Consider the following 27,949-nt stretch of genomic DNA (forward strand, 5'->3'; position numbering starts at 1 on the left):
GCCATGGAACATGTCACTGGCTCACTGCGGGACCCCATGCGGCTGTAATTTAATAAGGAGACGCGCATGCAACTCGCGCTTTGTCTTCACGGAAACTACTTGTAGTGAAAGTATCACAACTGCGCTTTCACCCCAATAACCATTCTTCGGTGACACTGAACTTTTACCTAACATTAAGCCAAGCCAATGCATTAGCAAATTGGGAATCCTTCCCGATATTAACAAAGGCTGCGATGATGGCGATCTGCACATGCAGCTCACGATACATTTGAGAATTTAAAATGCAAGTTAAACTTCCTAACAGAAGGAGAGAATGGATATTTTACAGTTAAACTTACGGGGTCATTATACATGCGCTAAAACTGCCATTTGCACAAAGACCCCCATTACTTCAATGTTTAGTATCAGCTGAAAACAGCCACTTCAGCGTATATAGAAGAGGGCCCTTAATTGATAACGTAAGCTACTCAATTCCTGTTAAACAAAAAACAAACACCCCTTGGCTTGTCTGAACATGGTGTAATTTAATGGGTAGCGCTGGCATTATAATTTTTTTTTTTTTGAGTTATAGGATTGAAGTACGGGGTTTCTGCAGCTGACCCGTGTTAATTTCAGCTCTGGGGACCCCCTGCTTCCCAAGATACCCGCCTCGGCAGGGGGTGCCAGTAGCAGCTCCGGCTGGGCTATGTGGGGCTATAGAAATGGTGGCATAAATGTCCCACCTTACACAGGCCAATGGGAAGCCGTGATGTCATCCCCTGCGGCTTCATGTTGTCCCGGGTGACAGAGTCATTTAAACCTGCGGAGCTGCTACCGGCACCCCCTGTGTGGTATCTCGGGGAGCAGGGGGTCCCCGGAGCGGAAATTAATGCACCCCCTGCTTCCCACATAGGGTGAGGGGGGGAGAGGCATCTGCTCCTTTGGGGCCCGAGACTGGGGAATAACCTGTTTCTGTAAAGCCAGCCTGTTACATTTACAGACATTTTATTTATACAACTGAAAATATGGACAATGCGGAGAAGCAGCTTATAATGCAACACGGAAAGGAAAAGGGTTGGACATTGACACGGAGAAAGGACCAACATAAATACTTTAGCATATACTCCCACTTTAAAAGGAAAGCATTTCTCCCCCATCTCCAGATCATTAATAAAACAGGCCATTGGGTTTCCCATTCAACGTAAAGGGGGGAGGAAAAACAATACAACCGCAAAGAATAGGTGTAACCAGGTGTTTTTCTTCACACAGTATGCAGGTGGCAGAAGTGCTGGACAAACCCTTCGTACGACTTGCAGCCTCTTGTTTGCGATACAGTTTCCCTGACGAGTAACACTGTGTGCTCCATCTTACACTCCCGATAGATACTGCCCTGTTTGCCTTCTGTAGAGGACCCACTCTGGAAGGCTTCGGTTTCTTGACATTTGTTTTATCCAAGCATCCATGGTTTCCATGACATTAGCACAGGTATCTCAGCGTTCAGGCCTTAATCTCAGGGGTCGTGCTATAGATCGCGTCCGAATTCTCACAAACAAGCTCTTCTGCAAAGAGGAGTAAAAGTGCTTTAAGCATTTCAACATTACTAAATAAAAAGCTAAACTACCGTATGACAACCTATAAATACGAATACTATAGCATACAGAAAGGCTTTAAATAGGAAAACATGGTAGCATTATATAAGCTCCGAAAAGTATTATGTAAAAGCAAATTTGCATAAAACATTAAAGAACAAAAACAAGGAGTGAAACGAAGGGATTGGGAAATGTAGACGTCGTTTATATAGAGAAGGAGCAAAATATTCAAAACTCACAACACTTATAGGATACATCAGCACAGCCGCAGTAAACATCACAACAAAACGCTGTGCCTGGCAGGTAATGGCCCGACCTAGCAAGGAAAGTCCCACAGACGAGCACAGCAGCCGAGTGAGGCACCGGCTCCTAACAGGACAGCCGAATGGAGGCACCAGTGGTGACGTAGTAGAGGAGAGCGAGACAGCCCCTACGGGTTCCGTGTAATACACTTAAAGTGGGTGTGCCGATGTATCCTAAACGTGATGTGAGTTTTTAATATTTTGTGACTATATAAATGACTTTTACATTTACTTGTCCCGTCGTTGTGCTCCTTGTTTTTGGTCACTAAGTATCGCCCTGTTGATCACGGGAGGCTTTGGAGCAGCAGAAGTGACCTTCACCAAGGGGATAGATCCCACCTCATGCCTGGATTCAGCGCGTGTGAAACGGTGTGCCAAATATTAAACAATGTTTTATGCAATAAAGTATTATTCTAGTCTATGTTAATATTTACATACATTATGTAATCGATATAAATCATTTAAAAAAATACATTCTGTGTGTAGTTGGATCCATGACTTAATATAGGTTATTCTCTCAGTCCCCTGAACGAGACTGCACCTTACCTGGAAGTACACACTTCCAAAGACCATACGTCTTTCCCACCGCCGTCTGCCAGAGACGTAAAGTGCCGTCTTCGGACCCACTAGCGTACAACTCCCCATCCGGGCTGAAGCGCACACAGTGAACGGGACCGAAGTGCCCTTTGTAGGATTCTACGAGAAGAAACAGTTCTGGTGAACACACAGGGAATAAACTACACATACGGTCTGATTAAAAAGATGAAGGGATGCAGCCAAGGAAGGAGAGGCGGTTCCTTGCTCTCTCTCTATAGGATGTGAGGATACTTCCCTGTGCTGGAGAAGATTTTATCCAGTCATTTGTATAGCGTATCTACATATTATATCAAACAAGGACCTTTAACTTCACAAATTAAAGGCTTGAAATGTACGGACCAAGGGGAAAGCAACATGAAAAGCCATTAAAACAAATATTAACCGCATGTGCAAATTGGTATATACTGTATACACTTACCTACGAAAGCAAATACCGGAACCTCCAAAAAATGTAAGTTACACTCTTTCCACTTTTGGATTAAGTCAAATGGTGTTTAAACCAAATTGCGGCAGAGGAAACAGAGGGAAGGGGGTATAACAATAAAAACCCCATAAGGGGCGGGAGGAATATATGAAGTTAGTCATGCAGCAGCCAATGCAACTCGCCAGAAACGTACCTAGTTCTTCACCGGTACTATAGTCGTATTTATACAGCTTGAAGTCATCCCCGCCTGCTACAATGCATTCTTTCTCCGGGTGAAGGGATGCAGAGTTGATGGGTGCGGGAGCTTCAAAGGACTTCTCCAGTTCTAGACTAAAGGAAAACAGGGTCATTCCCAAAGATTCCTCTAGTTCTGAATGTGTTACGTGTATAACAGTATTACTTTGCCCATGTGCCCATGGATTTAGCAGTGATATGGGACAAGGATCTACAAGACTTCAAAAAGCATGCGAGTGGTCATCTTCAAGACCTTCTTGCAATTCTATGTCAGAGTCCCACAAAACAATTTGCAAAACAGCCAAGAGGGCTATAACGTTTAAGTATTTAACTCTTTCGGTGCTATTTGTCTTCCCACCACGTGATTGCTTGAGGAAGCACACATTATCGCAGTTAGGCATCTGATATGAACAGAAGGAGGGGAATCCACTTCCTCTCCAGTTGTGCTAACCCCTCCTGAGGCTCTGCCCCTTGAAAATGAGCGTTAAAAGCAGCAGTATCAGGATAGGAGGCAGGGTGTCTCGAGAGGTGGAACACAATATTACCAGAAAAATTAGTGTTTGAGTCCCCTTCTGGGGAAACAAAATGGCAGCCAACCTGTAGCATCTCACGGACCAACAGGAATCCACAACTGGATCCGTTGCAGCTTCCTATAATCGCGTGTGATGCAGGGAATTACTGGCAAGTATCTCAGGAAACATGTAATTTTCAGGATTCAGGCATGCGTGTTTGTGGGTATGCGTGCAAGTACAATTTCAGCTTGGTCAAAAAGCAAAAACCCCATTCATTCAAAGTTAGGTATGTTACTAATTAGTTTTCTTTAAAGTATGTTCTCCTATGAAGAACTAATATTGGTCTAATAACAGATCACAACTTGCAAATAAACAGGACTAAACAAACCTAGTAAATTGAACGTTACACAAATATCGTCCCTTTCTCCTTTTCCTGCTGATTAGGGGGACTCGTATAAACATATGGTCATTTTGTATGTGCAATAGCCAGAATTAACAGAATAGGAGCTACAAGGCCTTCTACAAAACTTCCATGGGGTTTGAGATAACATTTATTAATGCTCAAGGGATTTCATAAGGTTTTTACTGTGATTTCCTGTGTTTCTCAATGACATGTATTGCACTGCTGAAGATTAAAGGAACAATCGTTTCCATGTTAACATAGGTAATGCTAAATAAGCATATATACTTTTTCCTGTAAATGGATAAAAACAGATGTCCTTCCAATTAAGAAAAAGTATGTAAATGTACAACCTTTGTTGTATAACTATTTATATTCAAATCAGACTGGTGATTATTTCTAAACGTTTGTACTTGCAACTAGTGCTTTCTTGCAGGTAACGTTCAACACCGAGACACACTCATCACTTGGTGTCCAAGCTCACAAACTGGGAAATTCACTGTCCCAGAAACTGCATTCACAGGCAAACACTTGGTCATTTCAGTTGGGAACATCATAGATCCAGTTTACTGCCGCAGCCCATGTCCAGGAACGGGTCCACCCTATGCCCCCAGAACACCAGGCACTAATGTATCATATGCAGCCAGCTGTGTTACACAATATAGTGTTTAAAACCGTGAAAATATTATTTCATGGTTTGATCATTTCCAACACCGAGGGGCTGATTATATAATCCTATTCCGATCATTAGCATTTTAGTACAAACCTGTTTTACAGCGCACACAAGCAGGTGCTGAATAACCATCTCCTGCTTGGTTTTTCCACTACATTTTAGCTGAAGCATTTGAATACAAAATAAGAGGATAATCACAGCATACCTTGTTGCATTATATAGAGCAATAGTTCTCCCGTAGGTAATAAGCAATGTATCTCCATCTGGAAGATACTCCATGTCGCTCACTGACATCCCGAAGGTTAGCGTCTTCACTTCCGTCATGCTTGCTCTGTCCCAAAGGCTGTGAACACGCGACATATTGTAAACATTAAGGTGTGAGGGGGGGGGGGGGGGGTACAATGAACATACACAGGTCAAAATGGCTGGGAAAACGAATAATTCAGACTGTTGCGATCAGATATTCAGATCTCCCTATTATCATCATCATCTATAATGTGCCAACAATCTGCAAAGCTTCACAATGGGGTGGCAAGATATTAACCGTAAATGAAAAAATAATATCAGTAAGGAAGGCCCGTCCAAGAAGCTTACAATCTAAAATAAAAGGGAGTGGAAAGCATAAGGAACAGTGCAAGGAGGGTTGGTGTGTTTTTAAGGCCGTTTGCAATGAAGTTCAACTGTGTTAAACACATTTTGCAACCCAGCAGCTAACACCTTTTATTGTTGCTTTTGAGGGTCCGTTACGCAAGATAAAAGTCTCAGTGGTACTGAGTGAGAATAGCTGTGAAGGTGTAAATACCGGCACAGGATGGGAGAGTCGGGTGTGAAGTTCTGTGTCTTTCCATAACCGGTGCTTGTATTTCTGTATTCTATCATTCCTTTGTATTTTAAACTATTAACTCACACTGCATTGTATACAAATACAGATCATTTTAAAGTAGTTATTGTCAAAGAATAATTAACACCAGATAAGCTAGTTCTTAAAGAACTTGACAGATGCGAGGAAAACTGTCTATTTTTGGTTAAGCTGCATTTCAGCAACTTCAGTTTCAATGTATGACACTTTAACTGTGTTTATTAAACCCGTGTGGGCAATATTTACTCCACCAAGTGCAACAGTAATGTCCAGCACATAGATGAACAATGAGAGGGCCTTGTATAGAGCAACGTTTGAGGGTATTCTGCAATTAGGTGTAAACGCTGGGAACGTTACACAACGTGTCGGACGTAGGGTTGGGCAAACACTTCTCACCATAAAGATATAAAACGTTGCGTTGTGCGGAAGGTATGGAGGTATTGAGTTTGAACATTGATCACAAATCTAAATGCGTTAAGTAAACCCATTTAAAAAATAAACATACCCTTACTTCTACCTAGACACCAGAGCTGGGGGTAAGGGAGGGAATTAGGGGAATGGGGTAAGATAAGCAAAGTGGTCCTCCAGATAAGGGAGGCGTGCTGCTAACCTCCGGAAGAGGCCATGATAATCATTCACACTGGTAACGGCGTCTTCTTTAAAGCTGCAAGTTACTAGCAGTTTGTAAAAGGTAAATATCTATTGATGCAATACTAGAACAAGAGAAAAATGCAACATTGACATATTGTAATTTCAGGTTATTGCAATATTATTATCATATCGGTATGTTGCCAAACTTGTCCGAAGCATCAAAATGACCATATTACCATCTGTGCAGCAATGTGTGTGAGTTTCATGGGTTTCTATCAGGAAATAGCAGGCTCAGTAAGGTAAACACTCCACATACACTGATCTTCTGGGGGACATATGAAAAGCTTGAGGAGAATAAATGCAATTTCCTTCGTAGAGTAGTGGTCACAACATAAATGTAGGTTTTACCTTAGCAACTATGTAAAAAAACCTATGTACAGGGGCGAGAAAGCTTGTGAACCACAATGATAATTATGAAAAGTTCATTGTTTTTCCATGATAACCTTCTTGAATCAAAACCAGTCTTTTCTGTAGTATCCAATAAGGTTTATATTAATCAATTCCATGTCTTTTGAAACAAAATGATGTATGAATTAGACAAAATGAGTAATTAAGAATCAGGGTATGTGGGGGGGTTGTGTGTCAGCCAGATCACCATAGGCTATTACTACAGTATTTGAGTTGTATATACTGCCTGCAGCTCTACAGCACTGGACTCGGGGGGAAAGGGCGGGGGTTAACCCTTTTCACATTGCCACTGTCAGACAGTCTACAAACGGAGAAAGTTCAAGACCACAGTCACTCTACCCAGGAGCAATCGTCCCACCAAAATCTTTCCAAGAACAAACCGGCAAATCATCCAGGAAGTCACAAAGAACCCCAGAGTAACATCCAAGGATCTGCCGGCCACTCTCGCCTCGGCTAATGTGAGTGTCCATGACTCAACTATCAGAAAAAGACTGAACTAGAATGGTGTTCATGGAATGATAGCCAGGAGGAAACCACTGCTCTCTAAAAAGAACATTGCTGCACATCTGAAGTTCGCCAAAGAGCAAATAGATGATCCACAACCGAACAATGTTCTCTGGACAGACGCGTTAAAGGTAGAAATTTTTGGCTTCAATGAGAAACGTCATGTTTGGCGAAAACCAAACCTGCGTTTGAACAGAAGAACCTCATCCCAACTGTCAAGGATGGTGGTGGGAGTGTAATGATTGGGGGCTGCTTGGCTGCAGAGGGATCTGGACGGCTTTTCATGACAACCATGAAATCTGGATTGTATCAGAAGATTCTAGAGGAGAATGTCAGGCCATCTATTGGTGAGCTGAAGCAAAAGTGGGTCAAGCAGCAAGACAATGTTCCTAAGGCTGCGGTCCCAGTCACTGCCACAGCGCACGGCTCGGCGTGCGCTATCAAGCCCCTCCCCCCCCAGTCCGGCCGGTCCCAGTCCCTACCTTGTCGCGCACCTTTCCCCAGCGGTGCGCGACAGGTTTTCAGGGAGGAACGAGAATTTGAACTCAATATCTGCAATGGAGGCGTGGCCACGCCCCCGCCGGCGGTTCAGCCAATAAGGGCGAACCAGCCGCGGGACGTCATGGCCACGCCCCCGCAAACCCACAGCCACGCCCTCTCCCATCGCAAACCTTCCCTCTCCCCCCAGACCGCAGTGTAGCGCTGTGCACGCGCCGCCCCCCCGCCGGACGCACGTGTCACAGTGAAGACTGGGGACTCAGCCTAAGAATACCAGCAGATCTACAAAAGATTGGCTGCAGAAGAAGAAATTCGGCATTTCAGAACGGCTTAGTCAAAGTCCGGACCTAAACCCCATCAAAATGTTCTGGCAGACAGAGAGGGGAAAGCAAATACCTTCTTCAAACAATATCCCAAGAAATTAAACAGCGGGTGCAGAAAACGTCCAGCACACCACTTGGTTCGCTTCACGGATGCTCAGAAGAGATCCACCAGTTAGAATATAATAAAGATCTCAGGGAAACAGGAACACACATATCCTGCACAACATACACCTATGCAGGAAATCCCTAAACACCTACAGCACCAGAAAGGCAGGAGCAGTAATAGAGTTTATGCAAAGGCAATATACACAAACAGGGGCAAAAAGATCCACACTAGTAACCATGACCCAGAGAGTGGGGAACCATACAGGAAAAGGGGGCAATAGCAAACAGACAGACTAGGTACTGGGGGGGACGGAGGAGATGAGAAAGTCGCCGGTGGCGTGGCGGTGATAACGCGGTCGCAGGAGTTGCTGTTAATTACTAACTATTCAGTGAATTTACCTTTTATTCGTTGTACAAGTTCTAGGAAGGGAATTGCATTGCACATAAAGATATGTTACATTGAAACAATGCTTTGACCAAAGTTTAATAGTTTAGCTTTATATATACTAAAAAGATGAAAGTCCTACAAACCTGTAAGTGGAAAATAACCTGTTATGACGAAAGAAATATTGACAAATATATGTATGCAAGGCTTGCAATAAAAATACTATACAAATATATATACATATATATACACGTATGTTGTGGCAGGACCTGAAGCGAACCGTCCATGCAAGGAAGACCTCAAATGTCACTGAGCTGAAGCAATTCTGTAAGGAGGAATGGGCCAAAATACAGTGAGAGACTGACCAGCAGTTACAGGAAACGTGCAGTTGAAGTTATTGCTGCTCAAGGAGGCGGTCTAGGACGTCTCGCTGTGGTCGTTTGACCTCGACAAAATACTGCCGGTTCGCCGCAGGGACATTTCGCCATGAGACCCTTAGATGCTTCTGTGCCTAAACGCCGTACGCCATACCAGACAAGCCACGTCTGCCACACCCAGGACATTTAAAGATGGCGCGTCGGAGCGGCCTGTCTAGGCAGTCCCGCGCGGGACATTTAAACATGCACTTGTTGGAACGGCAGATCTGGCGGGTCGGGTGCACGGCGGACAGGATATAGCGGAACGCCGGTGACATTTTTGGTCACGGCCAGAACAACACGCGCATAATGTCGCACGCGCCTCTCCGGCACAAAGATACCAAGCCTGCGGTGAATCCGGGTGTTAAACACTTTTTTATAACTTCATAGATTATAGCTTATTATTATTATTATACTTTACCCGACTAGTGCGATTAGATGGGCCAGTTCCGTGTGTTGGGGGGGGGGGGGGGGGGGGACAAACCCAATAGCATCCTTTCCTATAGAATACTCGGTGCTTACGCGCTACCACAAGTGAATATTGGGGAGCCAATAAGAAACATTGAACAGTAAAAGCCCAAACCCAGAGCGCAGTACGATCAATTTGTCAGTTCAGTATTATTTACATGGATGTCAAAAAGTAGCATCCAATCCACACTAAGGGGGGTATTGAGAGCTCGCTGCAGGGAAGACCCTGCAATTACCATTGTACTTCGGGGGGAACCATTGTTTAAACAATTGTTGGTACAAGATCTTGTGCGATACTGTACAAATAACAGGTAATGAGCATGTATTATATGCAGCGGATTCTGATATATAAGCTCAGTATTACTGCAGGAAACAATTCCTTACCGGACGGTTTTATCGTCGGCTGCGGAAAGGATCTGCTTTTCGTCATTGTACCATAAAGCCTTCTTGATACCGGAGGTGTGACCCCCGATTTGTAGAGGATCTGCAAAAGTAATAAATACAGTAGCATAATTGAATAAATAAAGTACACCCTGCATCCACCAGGTCAGCCTTCAGCCTACTCCCCGCGGCTCCGGCCACACTGAATATCTGTGCTTGGAAGGATAGTTACAATAGAACAAATACAATTACCTTTGTTTGTATTTTACTATGCAAATAAAGACAGCCCAGAGACACACGTGGCCCTTTGGTTGAGGGCCTAAGAAAAGAATAAACAGCGGCATGAACTGCCGGCACTGCCAGGGACACGTCGCAGGGTACGTGGGCGCTCTCCCCTGGCCACGGGCACTGCCAGGGACACGTCGCAGGGTACGTGGGCACTCTCCCCTGGCCACGGGCACTGCCAGGGACACGTCGCAGGGTACATAGGCGCTCTCCCCTGGCCACGGGCACTGCCAGGGACGTGTCGCAGGGTACGTAGGCGCTCTCCCCTGGCCACGGGCACTGCCAGGGACGTGTCGCAGGGTACATAGGCGCTCTCCCCTGGCCACGGGCACTGCCAGGGACGTGTCGCAGGGTACATAGGCGCTCTCCCCTGGCCACGGGCACTGCCAGGGACGTGTCGCAGGGTACATAGGCGCTCTCCCCCGGCCACGGGCGCTGCCAGGGACGTGTCGCAGGGTACATAGGCGCTCTCCCCTGGCCACGGGCGCTGCCAGGGACGTGTCGCAGGGTACATAGGCGCTCTCCCCCGGCCACGGGCACTGCCAGGGACGTGTCGCAGGGTACATAGGCGCTCTCCCCTGGCCACGGGCACTGCCAGGGACATGTCGCAGGGTACGTAGGGGCTCTCCCCTGGCCACGGGCACTGCCAGGGACATGTCGCAGGGCACGTGGGCGCTCTCCCCTGGCCACGGGCACTGCCAGGGACATGTCGCAGGGTACGTGGGCGCTCTCCCCCGGCCACGGGCGCTGCCAGGGACATGTCACAGGGTACGTAGGGGCTCTCCCCTGGCCACGGGCACTGCCAGGGACATGTCGCAGGGTACGTGGGCGCTCTCCCCTGGCCACGGGCACTGCCAGGGACATGTCGCAGGGTACGTGGGCGCTCTCCCCCGGCCACGGGCGCTGCCAGGGACATGTCGCAGGGCACGTGGGCGCTCTCCCCTGGCCACGGGCACTGCCAGGGACATGTCGCAGGGTACGTGGGCGCTCTCCCCTGGCCACGGGCACTGCCAGGGACATGTCGCAGGGTACGTAGGGGCTCTCCCCTGGCCACGGGCACTGCCAGGGACATGTCGCAGGGTACGTAGGGGCTCTCCCCCGGCCACGGGCACTGCCAGGGACATGTCGCAGGGTACATAGGCGCTCTCCCCTGGCCACGGGCACTGCCAGGGACATGTCGCAGGGTACGTAGGGGCTCTCCCCTGGCCACGGGCGCTGCCAGGGACATGTCGCAGGGTACATAGGCGCTCTCCCCTGGCCACGGGCACTTGGACTGGGCAGCAACTCAAAAAATGTCCACAAGAAGAATATTAAGAAACTTCTTGTAATAAATATCTGTTCAATAGGAAATAGGACATTAACCCGGTGTTTGTCATAATGAATGTTCAAAATATGTCGTTTGAGGTATGTCGTTTTAACACAAACGCAAAAGTACATTTTACTACTAAGAGAAAACACCCTTACGCCCCCCTAACCCTAAAGGGGGGCCCCTAACCCTAAAGGGGGGCCCCTAACCCTAAACAGAGACGGAAAAGCAAAAAAGTCAGTAGCGGTCCCTAAACCTTCAATGGCTGATTGGTGGGAATAGTGATAATTATACATTTTAATATCAACTTCGTGCTATTGCAATAATAAAAAAAATGATATCAGTAACTTGCTCAACTCTAGCAGCCACGCAGAAATGGGCCACGCAGAAATGGGCCACGCAGAAACGGGCCACGCAGAAACGGGCCACGCAGAAACATGGACGTGATCGCTAACCTATGCCTTTAAACAATGAGTGTAACGAAGAGCAAAGATTAGATTAACGTGGGCACTGCCCAGAAACCATTCAGTACCAGATTGACCCACAAGACCATGTTCTGAAGGAGTACACTGGTCCGACTTCACGAGAAAATGTTGGAAAGAATACACCACTCACCGGCTTCTGGCTTATTCATGTCATAAATGCGCAACAGTTTATCTTGGCCAGCAGTCAACAGGTTAACACTGTCCTGTATAATGAAGATAGATAATAGACATTTCACTGGAGAGATCTTTCTTTGTGTAATAAGTATAAGCGCGGCTATTAATATTACACTAATTTATGCACTATATAGATGTGTTATAACATGACTCGGTAACACGGGGACAGGGAACTTCTTAGAGTTACACATAAGACAAGTTTTCATTTGTCTTCCCAATAGGCTTTTAAAATACACAACAGGGCATCGTCACTACATCTCAGGGACTGTCAGTCCGGGGGGGCCCAAGACGTAGTGTCTAAGTCATGCTCAAAAGGCTGTTTTTTTACAGGGGTTCGATGGCATCGCACAACACCCCCGGCTGTGCACGGAAAATGTCCGTTTAAAGGTCCAGCGGGCGAATAGGAAGCTGCGGCTTCATCCCGTGTGGCTTCTTATTGGCTCGTGTGCCGTGGAACCTTTAAACAGATTTGAGATACCGGTATCACCTTCAGATGTGACTATCTCAGGGAGAAGGGGGTCCCTGGAGCTGAAATGCACGCGGTGCAGCCCCAGAAACCCTGTGCTTCCCACCTAGGAAGGGAAGAAGTTACTTTACAAAGGGAAAGCTCCTTTCATTTGAACATTTACAACAAATGAATCACTAAAGAAATTAGCAGTCCTAAACTCTCAGAACCAGTAAATCCCCCCCAGCAACAGACATTCTTATCCTAGAACAGAAATCAAACTCTATTCAAATGTGATGTCTGTGTGTTTAAAGTAATGCAAGTATAAGGAAGGACCAAACAGGCCCTTTCTTCCCTAGTATTGTAACCAGGAGAGACGGGGGTCACCCCCAAAGCAGAACCCCACTATTGTCAGCACCGGGTTCCCATCATTTTCAGAGATACTCACCTGTGAAGTCATCGGCATTACGCCTTGTTTTTTTATGATTTCCTAGTAGCCATTTTTTATTTAATTAAACACGGTAACTTCACTGTTAAGTTTCGCAGGAACGGGAGATTCCTCGGAGCTGGAAATAATGCACTTCCGCTCCTGGGGTCACCCCAGGTCACATAGTGCTAAACAAAAACCAGGTAAGGGGGGGTTGTAGCTTTAAGGTGCACATTGACTTACCTCCGTGAAATCCACACTTTTCACAATGTGCTTGTGAGCCAGGGTCAGCATCTCATCTCCGGTGACGGCATCCCACACTTTGCTGAAAGACAAGGCCCAATGTTCAGCATTCGCCTATCACGCCCGCTACTATACGCCAGCCAGTGCGCCGGTGCTCCCGTAATGCAAGTTCAATAGCAAACACCCATCTTTGTACGTATTGTTACAGAATAGGAAGGGATGGAAAAGAAGTGGAAGGAGAGAACGGAAAAGGGAAAACATGCAGTTTATTTGTATTATCTAAGGGGTAGCTAACTCCAGTTCTCAAGACCCCCCCACAGGTCAGGTTTTCAGGATATCCATGCTTCAGCGCAGGTGACTCAGTCTTCGACCTCACCACCAGTGCTGAAGCATGGATATCCAGAAAACCTGACTTGTTGGGATCCTGCGCCTAGCATAGCGGTCAACGGAGTATCGTGAATAGGGACACGGCACTGAGGGTACGAATACCAAAGGTGACCAAGTGTGGAAACAGTAAGGGCTGAGACCCTTAATGTGACAGCCAGAGCGAACGCTTATCCCCTGCAGAGCAGCCGATTATCCCCTGCAGAGCGAACGCTTATCCCCTGCAGAGCGAACGCTTATCCCCTGCAGAGCGAACGCTTATCCCCTGCAGAGCGAACGCTTATCCCCTGCAGAGAGAACGCTTATCCCCTGCAGAGAGAACGCTTATCCCCCGCAGAGAGAACGCTTATCCCCCGCAGAGAGAACGCTTATCCCCCGCAGAGAGAACGCTTATCCCCCGCAGAGAGAACGCTTATCCCCCGCAGAGAGAACGCTTATCCCCCGCAGAGAACGCTTATCCCCCGCAGAGAACGCTTATCCCCTGCAGAGCGAACGCTTATCCCCTGCAGAGCGAACGCTTATCCCCCGCAGAGCGAACGCTTATCCCCCGCAGAGAGAACGCTTATCCCCCGCAGAGAGAACGCTTATCCCCTGCAGAGAGAACGCTTATCCCCTGCAGAGAGAACGCTTATCCCCTGCAGAGAGAACGCTTATCCCCTGCAGAGCGAACGCTTATCCCCTGCAGAGAGAACGCTTATCCCCTGCAGAGAGAACGCTTATCCCCTGCAGAGCGAACGTTATCCCCTGCAGAGCGAACGTTATCCCCTGCAGAGCGAACGTTATCCCCTGCAGAGCGAACGTTATCCCCTGCAGAGAGAACGCTTATCCCCTGCAGAGAGAACGCTTATCCCCTGCAGAGAGAACGCTTATCCCCTGCAGAGAGAACGCTTATCCCCTGCAGAGAGAACGCTTATCCCCTGCAGAGAGAACGCTTATCCCCTGCAGAGAGAACGCTTATCCCCTGCAGAGCGAACGTTATCCCCTGCAGAGCAGCCGGTTTTCTGTCCTTCTATGTTTCCAAAAAAGGTTTTAAAAGTACAAATAAATATTGGACAGAACAGCGACACACTGCAAACAAATGGTAATGTGGAGAACATTTTCATAAGTGGCAAATATCCAGCGGTATTACATATCGTAGCTTCATAACTCTGCGGGTTTCTTTTCTGTAAGAAGATGGACATTATTCCTTTACTTACGCTGTAAAATCTGCAGCTGCTGTAGCTGCTTTAGTGGCGTCCTTGTTAAGCGTGGCACCCCAGACAGCACCTTTGTGTCCCAGAAAGGTGCCAACCCAGTCTCCAGTGTCACCCTGGCGAAGCATCGGTTTCCCATCTGCCAAAGACCGGGAGATTGCAAAGATTTGTATATATATTTCAGTTGGGAATTTTAACTCAACATGGTGAAAACGAAAAATATATTGTGACTCGTGAAAAGAACATTAACTTAGATTAAACACCGAGAATACATTAGTAGGTTTAAACAATGGTTTTATCCCAGTATGTAATGAAGTGTCCATTAATGGACTATTCATTATGATTAGGGCTTTAAGATAATACCACAGCAAAAAATACATCCAGACATAAGGGCAGAATTCATATTAACTGTTCCTAGCCAACAGAGTTCACCTGTCGTCTGCAGTGTAACTGCCACAATAAGGCAGTGAGCGTTACAAAGCACAGTGGATTATGGCTTCAAATAAAAAAATTATATACTGAAATATCAGAATCCAAAAAAGCAATCTCAGAGAATTCAAAAGCTTACAGTCGGGACTCACTAGTTCCACGCAAAGTGGGAGAAACCATACGAATACCTGTACAAGAAATATGTACGCCTTCCAATTATGGAGAGTCGTTACTGTATTAGGAGTAGAAATATATAGGAGACAAAAACCTGCCATTGTAACAAACTGCCATGCATTGCAGGGCCTGAAAGAAATGACACACTATACTGGATTACTTTCCACAGCAGCAGTGATAGAAATATATTTGGCATTCCCCAGTCAAAGTTACCCGTGTTTCACACCAACAATGTAAATATGTCTATAATGTATGTGATTTTCTATTATAGAGTAAATAAAAATATCACTTGGGTAGGGTGATATATCGCGATAACAGAATCTCCCCGGTGTGCCAATATGGGCGATTTACCTGTTTTTGCATATTTCCCTCCCTGCTTCTGAATGCCGCTGAGGGAGGAGCTTCGGACAGCATAAGGAGAAAGCGTGTGAGCGCAGAGGCAGTGGCGAAAAGCAGGGACTCGTGCTTTCCTTTAGTTAACACCTACACTCCCCCCCCCCCCCCCCCCCCGGTGCACAACCTCTTCCTCCCCCCTCTCCTTAAACCCCTTACCCTCTGGAACCCCAAGGACAACCCTTTACTCTCTCGCGATAAATATCGTAATATCGTTATCGGGGGGAGAATTTGGATATCGCCCAACCCTACTTGTGAGCACAATCACATCTCAGGCAGGTCTGCAACCCTGCCTTTCCCCATTATCTGTTGGCATGCAATGCTTACACTGCAGCCAGGGATTCTGGGTAATGACATGCAAATAAGCCCAGTGCGTAACTTGTTCCTTCAACATGAGCCCCTTATATATAAAATAGTACATGCTCTTATGTTTGTAGGCGACACACCAATGGAATTAAACACTGTAGACTTCTCAAACGTGATATTGGGTTAATATTAAGATAATGTATATGAAGTAGCATGTCTATCATTTCTATCTAAAGATGATCATAGTACTATACAACTAGCTTTTTTAACGTTTGTTTCCGTAGAGGAATGTTGCAGTATTACTTGAATTCTCCCAAAGGTAGCTTATAGACCTGTCCTCCTCCTGCCTTACCCCCTTTCAGTGTCAGAAATCATCAATACTTTGCCACGAAAACATTACAGATGCAAACCCAGTTACACAGGAACAATGACAGCTCTTCAGTTTGGTAGTACAAATCAACCCTGCTTTCAGATATGTTATGCAAATAGAAATATAATTTGGCAGCAGATAAGAACCATTTGGCTTACTTAGGCTACGCTTATAGTGCCCGCTACGTCAGGCTGCAGTCGCTGGAAAAGTCAAATTGAGATGACTTCCAGCGATCGCGACCAAGTCGTCGCTCCGTCGCGTCACGCTTACTATAAGCGCACACGCCGGCAGCAATGCATTTGTTTTGACGCGATGTTGCGTCGTTGTCGCCGGCACTATAAGCGCAGCCTTACTCTGACCATTTCTTTTGACTGCTGTAAAACCTCAGACCCTGCCTAAGGCCTCGGTCCCGCTGCGCTCGTTGGCGCGGGCGGCAATGTAGCGAGTTCCCCACCAGCAGGGGAATCCTCGCGAGCCGGTCCCGGTCCCCACTGGCTGCACAGCTGACTACACGCTGTGGCGCGTCAGCCGCTGGAGACACCAGAGAATGGTGTTTCCTAGCGTTGACGCGTGACGTGTGTGGCTGTGAGCCAATGGGGAGGGGAGGCTTCGGGAGGAGGAGAGGCTTCGGGGAGCGGGGAGGAGTGTGGAGTGAAAGCAGGTGAGTGCCTGTCTGTGTGTGTGTCTGAGTGCGTGTCTGTCTGTGTGTGTATGTGTGTGTGTGCCCGAGTGCGTGAGTGCCTGCCTCTGTCTGTGTGTGTGTGTGTGTATGAGTGCGTGAGTGCCTGCCTGTGTGTGCGCGCGTGTGTGTGTATGAGTGCGTGAGTGCCTGCTTGTGTGTGTGTGTGCGCGTGTGTATGAATGAGTGCCTGCGTGTGTGTGTTTAAACTTACTTTCCAGCTCCAGCCCGAGTCCGTGGAGGGAGGGGGGGGGGAGAGTAGCGGGTCCCTCCGCTCAAGCCACGCCCCCCCTCCCTGTCAAACCGCCCACCACCCGCCCACCTCCCGCTCCGGCTCCCGCTCCCTACAGACCGCATATCGCGGTCTGTGTATCTCAGCGCACCGCCTGTCAGCAGTGCGGGTGCGCTGACTCTGGGAGCGGGGCCTTAGCCTAAGCCTTGGCTTTTTTTTAATATTTAGCCTTATGCATATTAATGTATTAGCCCCTACCACCTCTGTCGGGAGGTTATTGCATGTATCCACCACCCATCCTCACGTTTCAGAGCACAACCTCTCATTCTAGCTCTTCTGTCTCCTGTACTTTGTTGAAATCCTTTATGTATTTGAAAGTTTCTATTCTCTCTCCTCCAGCCGACGAGCTGTATATATTGAGGTTCTCCAGTAGTTTGATAAGTAGTTTTTTTTAACCGTAGAACATGCAGTATTATTCAGCAGCCCTTCTTTACACCATCTCTAATCTCGCAGACACAGTCTCCGGAACGGCAAACAGGTGAGATCTCACCAATGATCTACAAAGTGACATCACAACCGCTCCTTACCTGCTGCCAATACCTCTCCCCCCACACAACCCAACGTCCAGCTGGCTTTCCCCACTGCTCACCTACTGATTCCCAGTTCCCTCTCCTCTATAGTGAGACAGTACTACAATCCTGCATTTTGTTTTAGATGTCTGTTAGCCTCACGCCAAACTGGCAGAAAAAAAAAAAAGGATGAGCAATAATTACTAAGATCGTAGCGCAGTACAATGGGGAGTTGTGTATATTAAATACCACATAAGGACAAATAAGCGCAAGCAGATACTGAGGGGGGCACACACACCCACAAGTATACACACACACAAGAGTATACACACACACACACTAGAGTATACACACACACACACACAAGAGTATACACACACACACAAGAGTATATATATATATATATACACACACACACACACAAGAGTATATGCACACACACACACACACAAGAGTATATACACACACACACACACAAACAAGAGTATACACACACACACAAGAGTATATATATATATACACACACACACACACAAGAGTATATGCACACACACACACACACACACACACACACACACACAAGAGTATATACACACACACAAGAGTATATACACACACACACAAGAGTATATACACACACACACACACACACAAGAGTATATACACACACACACAAGAGTATATACACACACACACAAGAGTATATACACACACACACAAGAGTATATACACACACACACAAGAGTATATACACACACACACAAGAGTATATACACACACACACAAGAGTATATACACACACACACAAGAGTATATACACACACACACAAGAGTATATACACACACACACAAGAGTATATACACACACACACGTATATACACACACACACGTATATACACACACACACGTATATACACACACACACACACACACACGTATATACACACACACACACACACACACAAGTATATACACACACACACACACACAAGTATACACACACACAAGTATATACACACACACAAGTATATACACACACACAAGTATATACACACACACAAGTATATACACACACACGCACAATTATATACACACACACCCTCCCCTCACCTTTACACGCGCTGATTAGGAAGTAGCCATAGGGGGTGATGCGGCTGAACGCGAGATCCACCACCGGCCGGGTGTGTCCGGAGCAGGTCAGGGGGGTCTGTCGCATCGCCATGTCCGCGGGTGGGACCGGGGGCTAATACCCGGGGGTGACACGAAGTTACCGGGGGGGACAGCGGAGACACCGGGGAGCTGTGCCCAGGCGGTGTAGGGGGGGAGGCGGGCAGGGACTGCGGGGTACAGGCCTGATATCCGGGAGCAGTGCCCAGGCGGTGTAAGGGGGGAGGCGGGCAGGGACTGCGGGGTACAGGCCGGAGACCGGGGAGCAGTGTCCAGGCGGTGTAAGGGGGAGGCGGGCAGGGACTGCGGGGTACAGGCCGGAGACCGGGGAGCAGTGCTCAGGCGGTGTAAGGGGGAGGCGGGCAGGGACTGCAGGGTACAGGCCGGAGACCGGGGAGCAGTGCCCAGGCGGTGTAAGGGGGAGGCGGGCAGGGACTGCAGGGTACAGGCCGGAGACCGGGGAGCAGTGCCCAGGCGGTGTAAGGGGGGAGGCGGGCAGGGACTGCGGAGTACAGGCCGGAGACCGGGGAGCAGTGCCCAGGCGGTGTAAGGGGGGAGGCGGGCAGGGACTGCGGGGTACAGGCCGGAGATCAGTGCCCAGGCGGTGTAAGGGGGAGGCGGGCAGGGACTGCGGGGTACAGGCCGGATATCCGGGAGCAGTGACCAGGCGGTGTAAGGGGGGAGGCGGGCGCTGGCACAGGCCTGTGTGTGCCGGGGGAAGAGAAAGCCGGGGGACCCAACCACCGCATGAGACGGCTCAGCGCCCTCCCCGCAGCGGCAACGTCAGCACGCTACCGGAAGCCAGAGCGTGAGACACGCAACCACGCGAGCGAGGCTGGCACGTGACCTTCCCTGGCAGCCATCTTTGGTGAGGGCATCTGTCCCCTTTCCTCCCGTGCTGCCCCTAAACGTGATGGGAAGTGAAGTAGAGCCCTCTTGCGGCAATCCTCGTGTCTGCAGCATGTCCTGAGAGAGGCACAGAGAGAGCGGCAGAGAAAGATAGACAGAGAGAGAGAGAGGCAGAGAAACAGAGAGACACGGAGAGAGGCAGAGAAAGAGAGAGACACGGAGAGAGGCAGAGAAAGAGAGACACAGAGAGAGGCAGAGAAAGAGAGAGACAGAGAGAGGCAGAGAAACAGAGAGAAACAGAGAGAGAGGCAGAGAAAGAGAGAGACAGAGAGAGGCAGAGACACAGAGAGAGAGAGGCAGAGAAACAGAGAGACACGGAGAGAGGCAGAGAAAGAGAGAGACACGGAGAGAGGCAGAGAAAGAGAGAGACACAGAGAGAGGCAGAGAAAGAGAGAGACAGAGAGAGGCAGAGAAACAGAGAGAGAGGCAGAGAAAGAGAGAGACAGAGAGAGGCAGAGAAAGAGAGAGAGGCAGAGAAAGAGAGAGAGAGAGAGAGGCAGAGAAAGAGAGAGGCAGAGAAAGAGAAAGACACAGAGAGAGGCAGAGAAAGAGAGAGACACAGAGAGAGAACGAGAGAGAGGCAGAGAGAGAACGAGAGAGAGGCAGAGAAAGAGAGAGAGAGGCAGAGACAGAGAGAGGCAGAGAGGCAGAGAAAGAGAGAGAGGCAGAGAAAGAGAGAGACACAGAGAGAGGCAGAGAAAGAGAGAGACACAGAGAGAAAGAGAGAGAGGCAGAGAAACAGAGAGGCAGAGAAACAGAGAGACAAAGAGAGAGACACAGACAGGCAGAGAAAGAGATAGAGAGGCAGAGAAACAGAGAGAGAAAGAGAGAGAGGCAGAGACACAGAAAGAGAGAGAGGCACAGAGAGAGACACAGACAGAGGCAGACATACACACAGTTCTGGAACCTAAGGCTACGCTTATAGTGACGGCAACACGATGGTCGCTGGAAAATCAAATAGAGATGACTTCCAGTGATCGCGACCAATCGGTCGCGCCGTCCTTACTATAAGCGCACACAACGGCGGTAATGCATTTGCTTTGCCGCTACGTCGCAATGCTGTCAACGGCACTATAAACGCAGCATTAGACTGCGGCCATGGTGATTGACGGCGCGCGCAGCGCAATCACATAGATGTGCCTCTATGAGGCTGTCTATAGAGTGCGCAAACGCGCACGGGAGCAGAGGCGCCGACGCTCGTGATGCAGGAGGGAGCAGAAAAATCTATTTTCACGCACGGCAGCCGGGTCACGTGAGCGATTCGCCCTCAGCTCCTTGATGTCACAGCCGTGCCCCCGACACGCCTCCCCGTCTTCTCTGCATGCAGGACACTGATCTCTCCTGCTGCAGGCGGCGGGGAGAAGCCGAGTGAAAGCTTGCGCCCTCTCCAGCATTCACCATGGGCGCAACCTTAGGCTGCAGCCAGGGTGAGGCTGAGCGGGCGCACGCGCACCGCGATAAAACACATTGCTGCAATGTGTGTGGCCAACGTGAGCAAATTTGTTTATGCCGCTCGCTGGTGCATCACGTCAGCGGTACGTCCAATGTGGGCGAACCAGCTCCGTGACATGGTCGCGCCCGCCGATACACGCGCAACTAGCTGGCCAGGAAAAACACGACCAAGCAGAGCACATAATGTCACAGCACTTGAACGCCAACTCACTCCCTGCCTGGTCGCAGCCTTAGGCTGCTGACGCGACAAGAGCTATCAAATTAGCATGGCCACTCTGACGCTGCTCGTGCACGTGCCCGTACTCTTAGCACATCTAGGCGCTTGGGGAGAAAGGGAAAATAGATTTTCAAGTGCGCTGAAGGGTCACATGACCCTTCAGCAACCAATCAGCACCAGTCAATGAACACAGCCACACACAGACATTGCCCCCATACAGCCAATGATACGCCCCCTCCCTTATGCGGCCACGCCCCACCGCTCACGCTTGCAAAATTCAGGACAGCCAAGCGCTCATGCTTGGAGAGCTGGTGACGTCACCGCTCTCAAGCATGAGCGCGCTCAGCGGCAGCGTGTTCACAGCCTTAGAGATCCAATATACCAGCACTGCGTGAGCGATTATCACATAAAAGTGGTTTATTGGGTCCAAATTGCACAGATATGCCCGACGTTTCGGTCCCCAGGGAGATCTTCTGCATGGGTACCATGTGGAAATATGTGTTTCCTTTTAAATAAAGTATATAATATTTTTACCCCGCCGCAGGCATGGTGAGGCGTCTCCCGGCATTCCCCTGCTTTCCCCTGCAACTTGAGAGAGTCTACCCTGCAGCTCCTGTCAAATGACGCCGTGTTGCCATGAGAACGGGACGCGTCGTGACATCACGTAGCGTCCCGTTGTCATTACGCCGCGCAGCCATTTTGACAGGAGCTGCAGAGGAGGCACTCGTCAGGGGAGAAGCAGGACAATGGCGGGAGACGCCGCACCCCGCCGCAGGTAAGACTCGTGAGGGGGGGAGTTTTTTTGGGGGGGCCAGTTGACTTTGTTTTGGGCAAGTGTTTTTTTTTTAGAATTTGTCGAGCCCTGTATATACAGTTAGGTCCGGAAATAATTGGACACTGATACAAGTTTTGTTATTTCGGCTGTGTACCCAAATAAATTGAAGTTACAGTTAAGTAATGAATATGGGCTTAAAGTGCAGTATATCAGCTTTAATTTGAGGGTATTCACATCCAAATTGGAGGAAGGGTTTAGGAATGACATCTCTTTAATATGTTGCCCCCTCTTTTTCAAGGGACCAAAAGTAATTGGACAATTGACTCAAAAGCTGTTTCATGGACAGGTGTGGGCTATTCCTTCGTTATTTCATCATCAATTAAGCAGGTAAAAGGTCTGGAGTTTAGTCCAGGTGTGGTATTCGCATTTGGAAGCTGTTGCTGTGAACCCACAACATGCAGTCAAAGGAGCTCTCAATGCAAGTGAAACAGGGCATCCCTGGGCTGCAAAAAAAAAAGAAAATCCATCAGAGAGATAGCAGGAACATTAGGAGCGGCCAAATCAACTGTTTGGTACATTCTGAGGGGGAAAAAGAACGCCCTGGTGGGCTCTGCAACACAAAAAGGCCTGGACGTCCACGAAAGACAATAGTGGTGGATGATCGTAGGATCCTTTCCATGGTAAAGAAAAACTCCTTCACAACATCCAGCCAAGTGAAGAACACTCTCCAGGAGGTAGGCATATCATTATCCAAATCTACCATAAAGAGAAGACTTCACAAGAGCAAATACAGAGGGTTCACCACAAGGTGCAAACCATTCATAAGCCTCAAGAATAGAAAGGCCAGATTAGACTTTGCCAAACAATATCTAAAAAGCCAGCCCAGTTCTGGAACAGCATTCTTTGGACAGGTGAAACTAAGATCAACTTGTACCAGAATGATGGGAAGAAAAAAGTATGGAGAAGGCTTGGAACGGCTCATGATCCGAAGCATACCACATCAACTATAAAACACGGTGGAGGCAGTGTAATGACATGGGCATGCATGGCTTACAATGGCACTGGGTCACTAGTGTTTATTGATGATGTGACAGAAGACAGAAGCAGCCAGATTAATTCTGAAGTGTATAGGGATATATTGTCTGCTCAGATTCAGCCAAATTCAGCGAAGTTTATTGGACGGCGCTTCACTTTACAGATGGACAATGACCCAAAACATACTGCGAAAGCAACCCAGGAGTTTTTTAAGGCAAAGAAGTGGAATATTCTGCAATGGCCGAGTCAATCACCTGATCTCAACCCGCTCAAGCATGCATTTCACTTGCTGAAGACAAAACTTAAGGCAGAAAGACCCACGAACAAACAACAACTGAAGACAACTGCAGTAAAGGCCTGGCAAAGCATCACAAAGGAGGAACCCCAGTGTTTGGTGATGTCCATGCGTTCCAGACTTCAAGCAGTCATTGCCTTCAAAGGATTCTCGACAAAGTATTACAAATGAACATTTTATTTATGATTGTGTTAATTTGTCCAATTACATTTGAGCCCCTGAAATAAGGGGACTGTGTATGGAAATTGTTGCAATTCCAAAACGTTTCATACGATATTTTTGTTCAACCCCTTGAATTAAAGCTGAAAGTCTGCACTTCTATTGCATCTCGGTTGTTTCATTTCAAATCCATTGTGGTGGCGTACAGAGGCAAAATTATGAAAATTGTGTCAGTGTCCAATTATTTCCGGACCTAACTATCTATATATCACCCGGACCAATGGCTGGAAGTAGAGGACTTCGCACATCGTGGTCAGTGTCCAAAAATGCTAAATTATAAAACATAACAATCCAATGTGAAGTGATGAAGGTTCCCTACTAGAGAATCGAAACGTTGGATTGTGGTGTGCGTAATAATATTACCATTTTTGGACATTGTGCTATGTCCTCCTCGAACCATTGGTTTAGGTTAAGTATATATTTTATATTGACTATGATACTTGTACTCGCTAGTATTTGCTTTAGTAAGTGTGTGAGGTGTGCCTACTGTTTTAGATAAACTATATAACTGTCCGCGGAGGCCTTCCAGAAATTAGTTATTCTTTAACATATGTCACACCCATGTTGTATGTTTACTTCTGTGTATACAGTATGTATCCATCCATATTCATCAATGTACTCAGCACTTTACAAAAAGTTTCAATAGAGTACAGCTGGTTATTATAATACAATAAGTGCTTGGAATATAAAAGCTTGTTAAAGCTGGTGATATTGCAATCCTGGCGAGAATAGGCCTTTTTTGTCCTGTGTAGCATCAGACTTTAGTAATCTCACACTATGAAGTCAGTATTGTTGTGTTTAAATGGAAAGTTTCAGACATGTTTGAGAAACAGACCTGCCAACATATGACAAATAGGTTTGCGCATGCCACAAGCATGTAATCAACCTCCCGTCTGTTCTAATTAGCTGAAAGTCTTAAACTTCAATCATTGTTTGCAAGAGAACAGGAGCAGGGCTCTCTCTGCTCTCACAGATATGTGCATGCATGGTCCTTCCTAGCACAGATCATGGAAACCAGTTACAATGAATACATGGTAAATAAGTGACCATAAGCATTATTAGTGTCGCTCCAACCATACTTATTCCATGACACTCCACTTGAGGCGCTCAACTTAGATTGTAACATGATAGGGCAGTGATTGGTGTGGAATTAAACAAATATATCAAGTTTAATAAAACCCAGTGTTGTACCGAGATGTTATGTGGAAGCTGTGGTTTGAACCTAGGTTTTTATGTGGTACTGAGGTTGGTTACGTCCATTTTTAAAATGCTTTAATCCCACATGGTAATTTGTTAACACGTCCAAAGCTCTTTATTTTGTTTATTCATAATTAATAAAGCCCCCTGATTTCACCCAGACTGTGTTCCAATTTAAAATAAAAGTCTGTAACTATATTTGCAGGTGCAGTATTTCTGTTGTTTGTAGAAAAACATCATGGAATCAGATTTCAAAGATAGAACATATTGAATTACAAGAGCAATAGGTTTTGTGGTAAGAACATAAGGTACACGTATACAAATCATTTACTTATCGAGTAAGGAAGAGCATCTCGCTGCTATTTTCTGTCCGAAATACGTAGCTCTGTTGTGACTGTGATAAAGATTGGACAGCAGTCACTAAAAGTAAAATCCTCAGCATTGTAAATATGTATTATCTTCCTGAGGTTTCAGTGCTAATTCTTTGCATCTCTCTAAATCTTCTTTAAACTTTTTAATCATTTGCGTATAATCTTCTAGCCACTGAAATGTGCCTCCCTTCTTGCAATTCACTAATTTATTGTGCAATTCTCTGCCAATAACTGGTGACTCTACACCAGGGTTTCTCAAGGCCCCGCCACAGGTCAGGTTTTCAGGATATCCCTGCTTCAGTATAGGTGCCTCAGTCGCTGCTTCAGCACAGGTGTCTCAATCCGGAGCCACGGATTGAGCCACCTGTGTTGATGCAGGGCTATCCTTAAAACCTGACCTGTTGGTGGCGTTTTGCAGTTGAGAACCCCTGCTTTACACACTGTTGCACACGGCTCTCTGAATCAGACAGCCAAAGTATAAAAACATGTCATTTTATAATAAACTCTATATTGTGTTATATTTTTTCCGTCACCACCCTTCTTTTCAGCCCTTTAGTTCGCTGGATTTTACGTTGAATGACAGTGGAGGCTTCCGGTAACGTCTTGCAGTGTCTGCACCACTTTGTGTATGCTGCTTGGAAGCCTGGAAGCATCCCATCACGTTCCATGTTTCTAACAGCGGAACAACAGAACACGCTCCTTCGTCAGGTTCTCTTCCGAACGTCTCTTTCTTCCCATCAGCTTCATGACTTTCTTTTTTTTTTTTTTAAGTCTTGTTTTATTTCATTTCAACCACTTTACATCACAAATTATACGGTTAAGATCAGAACAACTCAAACCTGAAATACACATAGCATGCACCTTTTTCATTTCACCCCATACTTTTCCATCCCAGAGAATTGGTTGAGTGGGGTTTTTTTTGTCCTTATAAATGTTTTTCTTGCACTATAAATTTCCATTACCCACCAGAGTGGTGGTTGTGCTTCACCAGAATGTCATGATACCAGGTCTACAATTTACTGGTCTAGACTTATTGAAAATCGACTTTTGTCATCTCCACGACTCTTCTAGATATCCACTGAATGGAACAACCATTGATGTTTGTAAAATGAACAATACCAACCGGCGCCTAAAGAGTCCAAAGGTAATGATTATAGTCCGATGGTGATACAGTCTCAAGAGGTGGATATCAAGTCGTTACTCCATGCATGTATTGCAGAGAAAGAAGAGACAAAAAGAAAATATCATAGTGCAACAATGCAAATGAAAAACATGCAGGACAGGACAGGCATTAACAGGACAGGACAAACCCTCAACAAAACAAGCAAGGCTGATTAATAGTAGGAGTTAATTTAATACACACAATAAAAGACTATGGCAGATATGGGATCCGGTAGGTTAAAACCGGAGTCCTACTTACAGAACTGCCACAGGTCATGCGCAGAGATAATAGATGAATGGTGGCCGGCTGCATGTTTGTAAAACAAAATCTGTAAGAAAGTTGTCTTTGTGCAAATAAATGCTTTTTTGTTACTATGTCCAACACTGTTTTCGATCTGGATTTGTTTCTTGCCACACAATTAGAACTACACACCATTGCATAGGGTTTTTGTTTACCAATTCAACAGTGAATTTCTGAATTTTATAAACATAAATGAATCACTTCTGCACTTTTTTTGTAAGTGAAACCCCTGGGCAAAAAAAATGAGACGTAGATATATATTTTTTAATTCGGGAGAAAACTAAAAAATTTCAGCATGCCTGCTCGGCACTCGGGCAAAATAGCCACGTATCTGAGAAGCTCCTCCGATCCCGGGCATAATAAAGCCTTAATAACCAAGCTCTAGACTTTGCATGGGTAGACAGTTAAAGATGGCGGCGCCACGCGGCCCCCCTCGGAAGCGGTGGCAGATGACCGCTCACTACACACAACCAAAGGTGATTTGGACAATTTATTAAAGAATGTGGTACAGAAAATACAGATAGAAATGAATAACGCAAGTGGCTGAGCTAAAACAGGACATGCATGGTCTGGGAGAAGGAACTAACTGTCTACAGGGAGTGGTGGATGAACTCATCTCAGCCCAGAGTGAGACTGACCAGGAAATAGTAGTCTTAAAAGCACAAGTGAGCACCCTAACAGAAGCGCTAGTTTTGTGGGGGAGGGGGGGGAGAGCTGGTAATGAGGAGGGTGATTTAAATGCTGACTATTTTAATGTGGACCGCAACTAATTTAAGTAATTAAATGAAAGCTGTAATGAATTTGTACTACACCAGGTCTGTGACTGAGCTTACTTGTTTATTTCTAAGTGCCAAGCGACAACAAGTTTCAGTGGGGCTAAAGTATTATTGATAGCTTAAAGTAAGGTTTCTGTAATAGATATTTGCTTTTTTGACGTGATGGAGTTCATAGTTGGATTTTATAGGGTTTGTGTGTGTGTCCGTTATCAATAAAGCTTGTGGGGGGTGGGGGGGAATTAAAAAAAATGTACAAATAAATAAATAATTT

At 46.8% G+C, this 27,949-nt stretch overlaps 1 protein-coding gene across 1 annotated transcript; it reads right to left on the reverse strand.

Moving 5' to 3' along the window:
* Positions 1 to 504: 504 nt before the first annotated feature.
* On the reverse strand, positions 505 to 19,753 carry STRAP (serine/threonine kinase receptor associated protein). The gene is made up of 9 exons (XM_075603009.1): positions 18,914 to 19,753; positions 14,654 to 14,789; positions 13,074 to 13,155; positions 11,915 to 11,987; positions 9,712 to 9,811; positions 4,916 to 5,053; positions 3,085 to 3,221; positions 2,417 to 2,566; positions 505 to 1,538 (listed from the first exon to the last, which is right to left on the reverse strand). The coding sequence occupies exons 1-9, from the start codon at positions 19,023 to 19,025 to the stop codon at positions 1,477 to 1,479; spliced, it is 990 nt and encodes a 329-aa protein (XP_075459124.1). The 5' UTR covers positions 19,026 to 19,753; the 3' UTR covers positions 505 to 1,476.
* Positions 19,754 to 27,949: the final 8,196 nt, after the last annotated feature.

This window comes from Ascaphus truei, chromosome 5 (genome assembly GCF_040206685.1).
Source record: "Ascaphus truei isolate aAscTru1 chromosome 5, aAscTru1.hap1, whole genome shotgun sequence".
In the NCBI taxonomy this organism is placed as follows: Eukaryota; Metazoa; Chordata; class Amphibia; order Anura; family Ascaphidae; genus Ascaphus; species Ascaphus truei.